The 15055-nt window shown below is 53.5% G+C and overlaps 1 protein-coding gene across 1 annotated transcript in view; it reads left to right on the top strand.

Moving 5' to 3' along the window:
* The first annotated feature begins 2611 nt into the window (after nt 1-2611).
* The window catches only part of SRL (sarcalumenin), a 35886-nt gene continuing 23442 nt past the window's right edge, over nt 2612-15055 (top strand). The window contains exons 1-2 of the mRNA XM_089895402.1: nt 2612-2746; nt 4605-4685. Coding sequence (XP_089751528.1) covers nt 2612-2746; nt 4605-4685 — 216 coding nt within the window. The remainder of the gene's footprint in view (nt 2747-4604; nt 4686-15055) is intronic.

The following is a 15055-nucleotide window of genomic DNA, read 5'->3' on the forward strand; positions in this document are numbered from 1 at the left end:
TGGAACAACTGGACATCCATTTGTAAAAATCTAAATCTTGCTCCACATCTTGCAACATATTTAAAAAAATGGCAGAAAATGGATTATAGGTCTAAATGTAAAACCTGAAACTATTACATTTCTAGAAGAAAACAGGAAAACAACTTTGTGACCTTGGGTTAGGCAAAGAGTTCTTCAGTATGACACCAAAGGCATAATTCATAAAATAACAAATTGATCAATTGTACTTGATAAAAATTAAGAACTTCTGCCATTTGAAAGACACATGTGAATGAAAAGTTAAGCCACAGACTTGGAGAAACTATTTATGAATGATGTTTCTGATAAACAGCTTGTCTCCAGCGTATGTAAAGAACTCTTAAAACTCAAAAAAAGAGGGGTTTTCCCTGGTGGCACAGTGGTTGAGAGTCCGCCTGCCGATGCAGGGGACACGGGTTCGCGCCCCGGTCCGGGAGGATCCTGCGTGCCGCGGAGCGGCTGGACCCGTGGGCCATGGCCGCTGAGCCTGCGTGTCCGCAGCCTGAGCTCCGTGGCGGGAGAGGCCATAACAGTGAGAGGCCCGCGTACCGCAAAACAAAACAAAACAGAACAAAAACTCAATAAAAGAAAACAACCGGTAAAAAATAGGCAAAAGATTTGAACAGGCACTTCATCGAAGATGCACTGAAGAAGTGGATGACAGGGACTTCCCTGCTGGTCCAGTGGTTAGGACTCCATGCTTCCACTGCCGGGAGCCCGGGTTCAGTCCCTGGTTGGGGAACCTGCAAGCCGCATGGTGCGGCCAAAAAACCCCCCCAAAAAACCAAAAGAGAAGTGGATGACAGATATACACATGGGAAGATGCTTAATATCATTAGTCGTTAGGAAAATGCAAATTAAACCTACAATGCAATATCGCTACACACCTGTAAAGATGACTAAAATTTCAAAGACTGACCAAGTGCTGGCAAGGATGTGGAGGAAGTGGTGGTGGGAACGTAAAACAGTACAGTCACCTTAGAAAAAAATTTAAGGGGGCGAGGGATAAATTAGGAGTTTGGGATCAACATATACACATTACTATATATAAAATATATAAACAACAAGGACCTGCTGTATAGCACAAGGAACTATACTCAATACCTTGTAATAACCTAGAATGGAAAAGAATATAAAAAAGAATATATATATATATGTAACTGAATCACTTTGCTGTACACCTGAAACACAATATTGTAAATCAACTATACTTCAATAAAAATTTTAAAAAATTAATTAATAAAAGAAAGAAAAAATTTAAACACCTACCAGCCAATCCACTCCTAGGTACTTACCCAAGAGAAATGAAAGCGTATGTCATAATGAATTGTACACAAACGTTCATAGCAGCTTTATTGGTAATAGCCAAAACTTGGAAACCACCCAAAAGTTTCTCAATAAATGATGGATAACAAACTGTAGTCCATCCAGGCCATGGAATCAGGATCAAAATGAGTGAACTATCCATACGTGCTGCAATGTGAAGAAATCTCAGCGTAATTATGCTACGTGAAAGAAGCCAGATAAAAAGAGCGCATATGGGAAGATTCCATTTATATCAAAATCTAGGAAATGCAAACAAACGTGTAGTGACAGGAAGCAGATCAGTGGTTGCCTGGGAAGGGGTAGGAGGGAGGGACATGAGGAAAATTCGGGAGTGAGGAATCTTCGTTATTTTGATGGTGGTTATGTACGTGTGTCAAAATGTATTGAATTCTACACTTTTAATACGCTGTTTGCTGTGTGGCCATTGTACCTCAATAAAGCCATTTTAAATGTGAAGCACGTGAAAGATGCCAAACTGACTTTCGCCCTTTCCTCCACAGCCGACTGTCACCCCCACAGGGACCCCCCTTCCCAGCAGGACCAGCCAGTGCTACCCCTCCTAGAACTGGCTTTCAGGGGCCATCATGTGCCCTCAGGAAAAGTGCATTAAGTAGCACATAGCAGAGGCACCGCTGGAAAGGGATCTGTCCCTCCACTGTCTGACCGACCACACTCAGAGCATCCAATGCACCTCCTCGCTCCCCTTTTTTCCCTCCCGTCAGCATTCTGTCTCTTCCAGAGGCCTGGGAAGGTGAAGCTCCTCATCATCGACCTCAAAGGTCGGGTCGCGGGGTTTCCTTAACTAACCATCGAGGCTCTCCCCTCCTGACCTTCGGGGAGGGGCTAAAACCTGTGTCAGTGGCTGTAGAATAGGCCCTTCGTTCACAAAACTGAAGCGTGTGAAGGTCACTGATTGCCCAGACTTCAGCTCAAGTTATGCAGATGCTGGGGAGACTCGGTTCCTGAGTCCCAGAACTGACCCAAAGGACGCCCCACGTTTTCTCTGCTACCCCGCCCCGTGACCCCTGTCACGTGACCCCAGGCAGCTAGGGGAGAGAATCCAGACGGGACCTGCCTTCCGGGGTCGGGTCGGCAGCTGGCGCAGCAGGGTCACAGCAGCCTCCTTGCAGCCTCTGGGGTCTGAGCTGCTTGCCCATCATGTCCGTCCAGTTGCCCTAGTGACTGTGTGACCCTTCTCGCCCGCCCTGCGCTGCCACCCACCCTATAAATAGAGGCGAGGAGCAGCTGGGCTCTCTTGGCAGTCACGATGAAGGCGCTGGTCCTGCTCTGCTGCATCGTGGCCTCGCTTCTGCTCCCAGGACAAGCAGGTATGACCCCTGTCCTGTCAGCCAGGCCAGACTGCGACCCCCACGAGCCCCCGAGGTTTTATGTTTACCATGGGGTGGGAGGCTCGGGCGGGAGATGGAGGATGAGGCCTCCGTGATTCCTGGAGCTGATGGCAGACCTTTGCTCCCAGCCGGTCTCACCGAGAAGGCACAGGGTGTGGAGACCTGAGAGCACTTGGGGCTTGTGGGGAGGCCAGAGGGAGCGGAAGCCGTGACCCGAGAAGTGCAGGCAGGTGCAAGGCCTGGAGCAGGGGGCCAGGGCCAGAGACAAGGGCTGGCCAGTAGATGCTGTGGAAGAGAACCCCAAAAGTCAAGACTAGAGCCTCCTAGATGGACAGAAGACCCCGATCTTGGAGGTGGAGGGGCCCCTGGAGGTCGTTGAGTTGACCCTTCCACCTGGTGGAGATCGCAGAGGCCTGGCTTTGCATGAGTGAGGGCGGGGTGGGGGGGCACGGCTTGGAAACAATGGGACAGAGTGGGGGTCAGTTTGGGACAGGATTGGAGATAAAAGTTGGGGATCAGGCTGGAAACCAAATTGGACACAGTTCAGAGGAGGAATGGAACCCACTCGAGTGAAGCTGGGCTAGGCTGGGGGCTTCATCGGAAGGGGGCTGGGGCCTGCGTGCCGTGGTTTTCCTTTGACATCTCAGCACTTTGTGTGGCAGAGGCAGTGTCTCTGGTTACGGCATGGGGGTTATTTATAGGCATGGAAGGGGTACCTGAGCATTTTGCCACCTTTGTTCCCAAGACTCCTGGGTCTGAGTTCCTCTCAGGGATGCTCCAGGGGTGCTCTGGGGACCCCCCAGGAACCCGGAACTCCTGCTTTGCCTTTTCACGACGTCTGGCTTCATCTGGGCTGGGGATCGTGGGGCCTGGGAGCTTCGGTTTCTTGAGGTCCCAGACCCAGGCAGGAGAGCCTGCGGCAGGCAGGAGAAGCAGCCATTCCCTGGGGGGTTAGAGACCAAGGTGGGGGGCTCTGGCCTCACCTGTGCCGCTGGGCCCTGCCCTTGTCTGCCCTTGAGTTAATTTGGGCTCCGTGGGGCTGCAGTGGCGAGGATTCCAAGCGGCTGTCAGGCAGCTAAGTATGGAAACAGCCGTGTCATTTGATCCTGAGCCCGGGATCCACTGCCACCCTCTCCCCAGCTCCGCCCGGCCCCAGCTGCCACCTCGCTCTGCTTCCACGCCGCTGCCCCAGGAACTTTTAGCCTTTTAGGGACATCCTTTATCTTTCCTTCCACGAAGGGAACTGGACATCTGGAATGTTCCACAGGCCTCATTGGGGGATCTTGCTGTTGGGATAGGAGGCGGGTGGGTGCTCTGTGCAAAAATCCTCTCTTTGCAGGCCCTTTCCTTCCCAAACTCTGCGGTGTGACCCTGACCTGGCTTCCGGGAAAGGGTTGTCCACCAGTGTGCGAGGTTCCCGCCCTCCTCACCCCAGCTCAGGACTTGGGCTGTGCGTTCTTCCTGGCGGTGGGCTTTCTCACCCCTCCAGTTGCATATTGCACACCCCAAAGACTGCTTCCTCCTGAGATACCCGGGGGAGATTTCAGCCATAAGAGTGGCTTCCCCCCACCCGCATAATGACAGTCCTTCCTACTGGTTGACTTTCCCCTAAAATATGCCACCCGGTAAATACCACCGTGCCCACAGGCAGCAGCTTTGGTCCTGAACTTCCCACCCCACTGCTGAATCCTCATTTCCATTCCCGTGTCACTCGCCTCTCACCTGTGGCAGGCAGACTTCTCTCTAACTCCCCTTCCTACTTCCTGGGGGGACCGTACAGAGCTGCCCTTCCTTCTCTTGTGCCCATGTTGCTCCCGTGGCCCTCTGATCTGGGGTGATGGGCTCCACAGCCTCCCCCTGAACCCTGATCCACCCTAGTCCTTGGTCTCGGGGTCCTCCTCTTTGTCTCAGGGACCTGGCCTGGGGACAAGCCTGCTCAAGGACAGAGGAGAACGGCCCCAAGAGGGTTTACTCAGTCTGCTCATTGTCCAGGTAAGGGAGCAAAAGCCAGAGGCAAGAGAGCCATGTTCAAGGTCAGACAGCAATTCAGTGGCAGGCACACCCAGCCAGGACTAATCTTAGCCCACCTGGGAGTTTCTGTCCTCCCTCAGCTGCTCTCTCTCTGACAGGCCTCCTTGGACGCCCCAGTCCCTCTGTCTGTGGGCGTGAGGCCACAGGAGGCTAGCTTCCCTCGGGATACAGGTCAAGACTGATGCCTTTGAACTTTGACTCCTCAGAGAGCATGTGGGGTGGGATGGGAGAGGGGCTGAGAAAACATTGCTTTGGGCTTAAGCTGCTGGCATTTGTTAGGCCGAATTTGGGATATCCTTGTTTCCCATTACCTGCTTGAGGCAGAGATGGGGTGATGGCAGGTGTTCTGAGTCTGCTCATCTGTTTCCTCCAGCCCAGCCCTGGTTTGCAGACTTGCCCACCTGCTCTGGCCCCACCCTGACATCCAATGGAGAGAGGTTGGTTCACACTGGGGCTCCCTGGGCCCTCCATGAGCGATGGGGGTCTCTCAGGAACTCCTTCGTGACCCTTCCTCACCCACCCGGAAAGAGGGAGTTTTCATATACCCTCAGCACGGCAGCCCAGATACCACGATCCACCATGGGGAGGGCTCTGAGAAAAGGTCATGTGCTCAGGGGTCCCGGGGAGATAGCAGACCCCAGAAGCCTCTCCAGCCCTCCTGCAAGTTGTGTCCCCAGCAAGGTCCCCGACTCCTGGCTCAGTGCAGCTGGATGAGCCATAGGGAGCACGTGGTCCACCGTGTGAGGCACTAGTCTGGATTTGCTCAATGGATGCAGCCCTCAGATGTGGGCACCTTGCCTGGTGGCCTGTGGAACCACAGTTTGGGAAATGCTGGCTTTGTCTCCCATCTGGGTGTGACAGTGAAGCTCAGACAGCTAGTTCAAGGGCTAGAGCTGGAATTCTGGAGCAGAAGGAGGTCCCGACGAGGCCAGTTGCATCCACCTGGCCCTTTGGTGCTCGCTTAGGTGTGGTGGGCTGGGAAGGAGCCTAATCCCTTTGGACGCAGGATAAAGATGGCTGGTCCTCCTTCAACATGGTCTGAGGGGCCAGTACAGGGCATAGATATGATGCCTTCTGGCCTGGAACAAGGGTGGTGGCTGGGGGAGGGGGGATGGGTGGGGTCTGCCGCTGTGGGATGCCCCTCCCCTACTCCAAATCCAATCTAAAGCTGAACTCACAGCCCCTTACATTTAAATATTGCTCGAGGATAGTGTAGGTCACAGCTGGCATGACCTTGTCAGAAAAAAAAAAAGACCAGGATCATAAAAGAACCAATTTTAAAAGTTCATCTGGGGTCCTTATGAATTTTGGGTTCTGGGGGACATCTGGATGGAGATAGCTAGCTTAGGAGGAAGGTCAGGTCTGGGGATCCAGAGATGAGATTTGTTTGAGTAAAGATGAGGGCGAGGCTGTGAGATTGCCAAGGAAGCTCTCGCAGAGAAAGAGATTCAAGGACCGGTCCCTGGGGAGTGGGAAGAGGAAGAAAATAAATGGATTTCAGGAAGATGGGATGAGATCCAGGCAGAGGTGTGACCTGACAGCGGAGCAGAAGGATGCTTCCTGGAGAGGCAGTGAGTCTCACGGAGAAGCCATGGAAGGTGGGGTGTTAGCTTGGACACCAGGAAGCCGAGAACTGTCAGTGAATGGCTCATGTTATTCAGTGAGGACAGGGAGGCAACACATTCACCCAGTGAGACTTTTTTTTTTTTTTCCCCAGTGAGACTTTTAACATTAAGTCTGTGAAGGATAAATGACCCTAAGAGGAGGTGGCGGTGGGTGGGTTTGCCAGAGGAGGCTGTGTGTTTATGGGCTGGCAGGAGGGCTCAGAGGAGCAGGAAAGGCTGACGAACACAGTGGATGCAGTGGCCTGGACGTCAGAGCTTGAGTGGGATGCACAGGTCCTGGGTGGGTCTGAGGGGACATGTCGTGGAGATCCCAGAGGGACACCATACACTCGAGGTCCACTCAGCAGCCCTAGTACCCGTCAGGGAGCTGCACTAGGAAGTGGGGATCCTGGTCTATACTGAGGATTGCTATGGAGTGGGGAGGGCAATGCAGGGGAAGGAACCAGCTGATCTGCCCAAGAACCCTGTGGTGTGGAAAGGGAGGCTGGTTGTCCCAAGATGTGTGGACTTGCACAGCAGGGCCCAGACTACAGCCTGGTCTCCAGTCCCGTCCGAGATGAGGCCAGGAGATGGCCAGTGAATCAGCATTTTAGTCACAGTGGATGTTGGTCTCTTGCTGTTGGTTTACCAGCCCCAAAATCCGACCCCAGGCTCCACACCCGAGGTGTTCATTCTGCAGATGTGCACTGGGCCTGCACCCGAAAGCGCTGTGTTCAGACTCCGGTTAGATTACCTCAGTGGAAACCGCTGGGGGGCACACAGCCCAGAGGCAGCTGGGCTCAGGTTTCCTCCAGGGTGTTTTCCTGGTGGCTGCAAGGCCTCCCTCTGTGGCTCCCTGGCCCATCAACGGGACTCATTTTGGGCTGAGGGGACCCACGATCTGCTCTGGGAGGCCAGGCCCCTCTAAGACCACTCACCCGCCTCACCTGCCTTCTCAGGGGCCATCTGGACTCGGGAGCTAGAAGTCTGGCTTCAGACTCCTACCTCTGCCCTGTCGGGTTCCTTTTCTCCCTCTTGGTGGTTCCCTTCTCTCTCCCAACACTGGCCCTGCTCTGTCTCCCCATAAGATATGCCCTGAAACTTGTTCCAACAAGGGTCAATGGCTCAACACTTAGACTGTCACTTTCCCAAACCACTTGTTTCAAAAGAGTCAGAAGATTTTACCTTAAGGAATGCATCTCTAACATGGAATTTCTCATTGCTTTGGTGGGCAAGGTCTTACCCAAAGTCCCTAATCACGGCATTGAGGCAATAGATAGTCCATCGATTCTGAGTGCCGAGGGGTGAGCTGTAGAGCGGGGCTTTCTCTACTGGACCCTGAAAGAGGGAGGCAGGGAGTGGACTGGAGCCACAGTGGCCACAGCTGCAGAACTTGCTCAGTCCTCAGGAGGCCCCATCCTCTCTGCTCACCCCCAGCCTTTGTGACCTCAGCTGGAGGTGAAGCGGGTAGCATAATTCGGCAAATGGGATGGGTCAGTTTTAGCTGAGTTTCTGGAGACATCCATTTCCTGGTCTGTGTCACCTGTGCTGTGTCTTTCTCTGGGTTCAGGGACATCCTGTTCCATTTGGTTTCAGCCTCATCCCTCTCCAGCCCCAAAGGAGGATTTTTTCAGAGTCAAGGTCCCAGGTACCCCTCTGCCCAGGGGACAAGCCTGCACTTTTTGCTTCCTTGTCCTCCCTCTCAGAGAGCTCCAGATTAGCCTGTCCTGAGCTGCCCATCCTCAGCATGAGGGGTTTGGGCGGTGGAATCTGCTTTTAAAATGCCTGAGCTGTTAGGTCAGCTGTTCACAGCCCCAGGCAGGGCCTACAGTAACTACCTCTCTACCCTCCAGCTCTTCCCCAGCTGGGCTGGTGTGGAGGGGAGCCTGGTTGTGGGTGTGCCCAGAGGCCTACTTCTGAAGACCAGGAGACCATGGGGCTGGCTGGCAGCCGCTGCCTGGCCCCATCCCAGGAGCCTGTCTTTCCTGGGATTGTGTCATCGGGACGACAGGAAGGCACAGTCGCTGTTGCTCTGTCCAGCTCTCAGTCCGGGACCCAGAAGGATTTCGGGTGGGAGGTTGGCCCAGCTGGGGCAGGCTCCCCAGGTTCATTTCAAGGCTGTTAAGTGATCAGAAGAGGCTTTTCTCCTCTGACCCTTGGGTGGGCCCTTCCCCAGGGGTCCTTGTCTTTCACAACCTGGAGAGCACTTGACCTCTAGCCCTCTGTCAACTCAGAGAGAGTGCTCAAGGGCACAGAATGCACAGGCTGTGTGGCCAGTCCTGGGGAGAGGAGGGCTCCTCAGAAGCAGAGGGTCCTGAAGAAATGGGTGATGTGGCCATCCCTGCGGAGCCCACCCTGGGTCGGGAGCCAGGATGGACTTGTGACTTGGGGTGACAGGCAGTACGTGATCAGCAAGAGGCATGAGGGTGCAATGTGGATTTGGACACAGCAGGAACAGAGGGGAGGAAGGGTGGGGCTGGTTAATCACACAAGGTGGGCACTTGATGGGAGAGGCCGGAAAGATGAGGCGGATGGGGGCCCTTCTCTGAAAGGCCCAGCTCTCCAGCCCCAAGGCCAGGCTGTGCCCATTGTGAGGTCCCAGCTGGCCATGCTGTGCAGGCAGGAATGGGCTATGGCCCTGCCCCCAGGAGCCACATTCTATTTAAGGAGATGACACGCACTGAAAAAAAGTGTAACTAACACCCCGGGCAGCTCTGGTTGGAGTTCAGAGGAGGGCTGGAAGGTTGGCCTCATGGAGGGGCAGGGTTTCAGCTACACTGGGAGGAAGGGTACCATTGCTGGACTGTCAGCTGCAAGAGGACGGGGCTGTGCATTTGTTTAATTTGCTCACCACTCCATTACCAACACTTGGCACAGCACTGGGCTCACTGGAGGCACTTGACAATGTCTGATGAATGAGGATGCAGAGACAGTGGAGTATCTGAAGATGGTGATCAAAGCCAGGAGTGGGGGACCTTGGAGCATTGCGCTGGCAGGGACGGGCTGACACCGGCTCTGGCTAGATTGTGGGGCTCCTGTTTGGGGAGATCAGACCACCCTGATGGGTTGGAGCCCATTTGGAAGGGCCTTGAATGCCAAGCTAAGTGGCTCTCTCCCTAGCCCTCAGCATACTCTAGCCTCCTCCCCTTCCAGTGAGCCCCTCCCCTTCTCCTCCCTCTCAGATATTTTTGGATCCTTCTAGAGTGGGGACTGCATTTTGAGCTCAAACAGGTGCAGGCAAAGTCTGGCCTGGAGTTCTGGGCCTGCAGGAATTGGGTTGCACTGAGAGATCAGCCCACAACCAGGCCAGGGGAGAGCCCTGGAGTTTGGGAGCAAACCCTCCCTCCCGCACCTGGTCGCTGCCAAAACTGCTGCTCCTGGTTCTCCTCCAAGTGGCCATTCATCTGCTGCCCACAGAATATACCCTAGATGGCAATAGGTGAGGACAAAGCCATCGCCTTGATCACTAGGTCTCTGAAGTGCATCTGATTCCATAGCTGCCTGCCCTGTACACCTGCACTCACCAGAGAGGCTTTCAGCCACTGCTGGTTACTTGGTCTTTCCTGAATTTCCTTCTGCCCTTTGTTCCAAGGATCAGATAATAGAAGATCGCTTATTTCTCTAGCTTATCCCAGGAGGTGAAGACAACAGGAATGCTCCCTGGGACCTGGGAAGGGGTCTGGACAAACTGGTGAGGGGGTCACAGCCCTCGTCGTGGCCTGGGGGAACCCATCCTGGCCTCAGGCTCCCAGCAGAAAGAGCCTGGGTCCCAGCTGTGACAGAAACAGAAGTCCTGTGGCGAATCCACCTCCTTCTCCTGTCTTTTCCTGCCTCAGTTTTGTTTTTGAGTGGATAGTTTAGGCCAGTGGCCTCTCCACCCAGACCCCCCTTCCCCGAGGCTGCCCACACGTGTGCCTGGGGCGGGGGTGGCATGCACTCTGGGACTTGAGGACAGAGCAAGCCCTGGCATTGTCACAATTCGCCACCAAGCCCCTTACCATCTCTGCACCTGTTTGCTTGCCCGTAAAACAGGATAATAATACTTGCCCTATTTACAGCCTGGGGTTGTTATTTGACTAAAATAAGAAAATGGTTATTGGATGCTTAGGATGTTTTTCGATCTTAGACACTTTTTAAGGTTAAAAGGATGGTGACAATGAGTACAGGGTCTTGCTGCGGACAGTATTCCTGTAGCTTGACATCTGCCTCTGGTTTCCTCAAATATCATGAAACTTGGACAACTCGGGGAATCCATCAACACATCTGCCCCTTCTCAGCACTGTTAATATCCTCGGGATTCTCTGTCCTCAGAAAGCTTACAAACCAGGAGGGGAGGCTGTCCCCGCTCATGATAGGAGTAGGGAACCATATAAGGCAGATGTAACCAGGGGCTAAAAATAAGTAGTCAGAGCTTGCCGGGAGAGGGGGAGCAGGGGACGGGGACGGGGCCCTGGGGCTGGTGAGCGTGACCAAGTTAGCAAGAGAGGGGCCGGGAAGCTTTTGTAGGGCTGAGTTAGGTGTTGGTTCCTATATTATTTTCCTGGGGCTGCCATAACAAATGACTCCAAACTGGGTGGCTTCAAACAACGGAAATGTATTCTCTCCCAGTCTGGAGGCCAGAAGTCTGAAATCAAGGTGTGGGCAGGGCCGCGCTCCCTCTGGAGGCTCCTGGGGAGGATCCTTCCTGCCAGCTTCTGGTGGGTCTGCAGACCTAGGCCTTCCTTGGCTGGTGGCTGCATCTCTCCAATCTGTGCCTCTGTCCTCACATGGCCTCTTCTCTGTGTGTCTCCTCCTCTTTTTTCTTTTTTTTAATATATATATATATATTTTAAATTAATTTAATTAATTAATTTATTTTTGGCTGCGTTGGGTCTTCGTTGCTGCACACTGGCTTTCTCTAGTTGCAGCCAGCGGGGGCTACTCTTCGTTGAGGTGCGCGGGCTTCTCATTGCAGTGGCTTCTCTTGTTGCGAAGCACGGGCTCTAGGAGCGCAGGCTCAGTAGTTGTGGCACATGGGCTCAGTTGCTCCTCAGCATGTGGGATCTTCCCAGACCAGGGCTCGAACCCGTGTCCCCTGCATTGGCAGGCGGATTGTTAACCACTGCGCCACCAGGGAAGCCCTCTTCTCCTCTTATAAGAGCACCAGTCATTGGATTCAGGGCCCACCCTAATCCAGTATGACCTCATCTTGACTAATTACCTCCGCACAGACGCTATTTCCAAATCATATCACATCCTGAGGTTCCAGATGGGACGCTCTTCAACCACTACGGTTCCTTAGCCCTGGACCCAGGCTGCTGAGCAGTTGCTGGCTATGAACAGATTGTTCTCGTCTCTCTCCCAGGTGGTCGCACCTGTTTCCTTGGTCCTCTCTCGGGCCCCACTGCCTACGCGATTGCACCAGCGGCTAATCTGGAGCTCTGCTGACACTCCCTGGACAAGTGTGTTGAATGAATGGATGGACAGCTGGCCAGGGGCAGGGGATTCCAGGAGCAGCACCTAGCCTAGCGGTGGTGCTGGGGAGGACAGTGGGGAGAATTTTCCAGGAATAGACATGTGCTGAGGGCAGGGGGTCTGGTTTCCGGCTGGTCGTGTGATGGGGAGAGTGGTGAGCTGAGAACCCAGAAACTCTCCTGGGGAGTGAGCACCAGCACCCAGCCCCGCACTGTCTCCTACGTGCTTGGCAGGGGAGGAGGAGGATGCAGGCCCCTCCTACTACTCTGCAGATGCCACTTGGAGAAAGAACTTCCCGGTGACCCTCTGCCGCCATCCACGAGGGGTCCACCTCTTGGCTTCTGCCTTCCTACGTTCTCCTTGCCGGCAGGAGCCCCTAGCTGGAAGGTGTCTCAGCGGAGTTAGGGGTCCCCAACCCAGAGACTGGGGTGTCGGCCACCTCTGGGAGCTGGTGACTGTGGCGCTCTCTGTGGTTTGTCCTGGCTCTGGAGGAGCGCAGGGGTGGGGGCAGGTCTCCAGGGGCCCCTCGTCTTTCCAGAAATGCTCACCAGTGAATCCAGTTTGCACCCAAAATGCCCTATCCCCCCTACCCCAGGAGCTCCTACGATGAGCCCCCGGGGTCCACATCCCTGCCTGACACTGAAAGTCTGCAGCCAGGAAGCAAGTTCTCTATTCCTGCCTGCCCACCGCCCCTCCAATTAGCTGCTATTTCTTTAAGGGGAGGATCTTTATATTTAGGAATCCAGATCGTGGTTATCACAGCAACCTCCTGAGCTGGTAAGGCAGATACTCCTAGGACCCTTGATCACAAAATAATAGGACTGGGCAGGTAAGGTGACCCCGCCCATGGGTACTTCTCTGGCTCTGAATCCTGGTCCTGAATCTCCTGTCTTCTGGAACTTTGAACTTTCTGAGTTAAGGGAAGGCCTCATGTTTTGCCACCATCCATCCATCCATCCAATGGCTGTTCAGGTGCTGGGATACAAAAATCTCTGATAGACAGGAAACCAGATAAGTAAGTTATCTAGTTCATTAGATATTTATAGGTGCAGCTGAGAAAGAGACTAGGATGGAAAGAGGGGAAGGTGGGTTGGGAGGTAGCCTCACCAGGGTGGCCAGGAGGCCTGGCAGAGAAGCTGGCCAGAAGCCAAGACTCAGGGAAGGAGCTGAGAGAGCTAGGCAGTTATGTGAGGAGCATTCCCAGCAGAAAGCACAGCACAGGGAGGAAGGGGGGCCTCACGCTCCCCGGAAGAGCGAAGCAAAGAGACAGAGACGGGTGGGGGTGGGCAGCATTGGAGGGTGAGTGCAGAGGGGGGCAAGGGGCTCAGGAAGGGGCTGTTCCACAGTCCAGGTGAGAGACAACAGGACCTGGGGCCAGGGCTGGTGGGGGCGGGGGAGAAACAGTTAAATTGAGGATAGATTTTGAAGGTAGACAACAGGTTCAACTAAGGTTTTGGAGAAAGAAAAGAATTGTAGATGCTTTATGTGCTTTTTTTTTTGGCTGAGCCCTGGGATCTTAGTTTCCCGCAGTGAAAGTGCCACATCTTAACCACTGGACCTCCAGGGATGTCCTAATGCTTTTTTTTTTTTTTTAATTTATTTATTTTTATTCATTTATTATTCTTGACTGTGTTGGGTCTTCGTTGCTGCGTGCGGGCCTTCTCTAGTTGCAGTGAGCGGAGGCTACTCTTCGTTGCGGTGCACGGGCTTATTGTGGTGGCCTCTCTTGTTGCGGAGCACGGGCTCTAGAGAGTGAGGGCTTCAGTATATGCAGCACATGGGCTCAGTAGTTGTGGCTTGCAGGCTTTAGAGCGCAGGCACAGTAGTTGTGGTGCACAGGTTTAGTTGCTCCGCGGCATGTGGGATCTTCCTGGACCAGGGCTCGAACCCGTGTCCCCTGCATTGGCAGGTGGATTCTTAACCACTGCGCCACCAGGGAAGCCCCATTTTTGGAACAGCTTTATTGAGATATAATTAATATACTCTACAATTTGCCCATTTAAAGTGTACAGTTCAATAGTTTTTAGTATATTCTCAGAAATGTGTAACTATCACCACAGTCAATTTTAGAATATTTTTCTTCACCTCAAAGAGAAGCCCCCGTGTCCCTCAGCAGTCACCCCGCCCCCTGCCCTGTTCCGCCCCTGCCCAGCCTCCCATCCCCTGGCTGCCACTAATCTGCTTTCTGCCTCTGTGGGTTTCCCTGCTCTGGACATTTCGTGTAAATGGAATCATGCAATATATGGTGTTTTGTGTCTGCCTTCATTCACCGAGCATCATGTCTTCAAGCTTCATCCACCGTGCAGCCTGTGTCAGTGCTTCATTTCTTTTTATGGCTGACAATATTCCACTGTATGGATGGACCACATTTTGTTTATCCATTCATCCATTGATGAACATTGGGTTGTTTCCACTTTTTGGTTATTGTGAATAATGCTGCTGTGAACATCGGCGTATATGTTCTTGTGTGGAGATGTGTTTTGGTGAGAGTTTATCCTACCAGTAGAAGTTCCATATACTTTTCTAGTAGTATCCGGCTTTCAGAATTCCATCACATGTCATTTAAGCCTCCCACCCTCTGACACGCAATAGGTGCTCCATCAGTAGCAGTGGAATGAAGGCAGAACGAATCTGGAGGTGGGGAGGGTGCATATTTTTCTCTTCTGTCTTATTACTGATGAAACAGGGACAGAAAACTAAAATGCTTGTTCGAGGCCCACCTGCTGATTAGGGGAGCAAATTCGGGTCCTGACTCTGTCCTTCTCTTTTCTTCTTCCTCCCCAGAGTCACAGAGTTTCCAGGGCTTCCCCCCCGAACCTGCAGCTCTGCCTGGCCACTGGGGTTCCATCCCAGGGGTAAGGACTTCCCACCCTTTTGTGCTCTCCTTCCAGAAATATCCCCTGGAAGGGTAGCAAGGCCAGTTAGACCCCAGACCCACGACGTTCTTGGAGCTCATGGGCATCAGCCCTGCTGGCCGCCTGTGGCCTTGGAGATGGGCCGTTGCCTGGGATGGGGAGCCAGGGTCAAGCCTGCTACAGCCTCCTGCAGGGAGGCTCCACTGCGCCACCAGGGAAGTCCTGAGCATGATTTCTTAAAGAATGCCGCAGGCATCTATTGTGTGAGTCTTGGTGCTCAGAGCTTTCTCAGGCTCTTCTGTGGGGTGTAAAGAGATAATGGGCCTACCTTCTGCCCTGGAGGGGATGACAAACTAGAAGGGAAGGAAGGACACCCTCCTCTGCCCCGCCAACACACACAGGTCACAGCCACATAGGG

Source organism: Delphinapterus leucas, chromosome 15, assembly GCF_059928025.1.
Source record: "Delphinapterus leucas isolate spDelLeu-1000000601 "Yukka" chromosome 15, BTC_Dleu_Yukka2, whole genome shotgun sequence".
In the NCBI taxonomy this organism is placed as follows: Eukaryota; Metazoa; Chordata; class Mammalia; order Artiodactyla; family Monodontidae; genus Delphinapterus; species Delphinapterus leucas.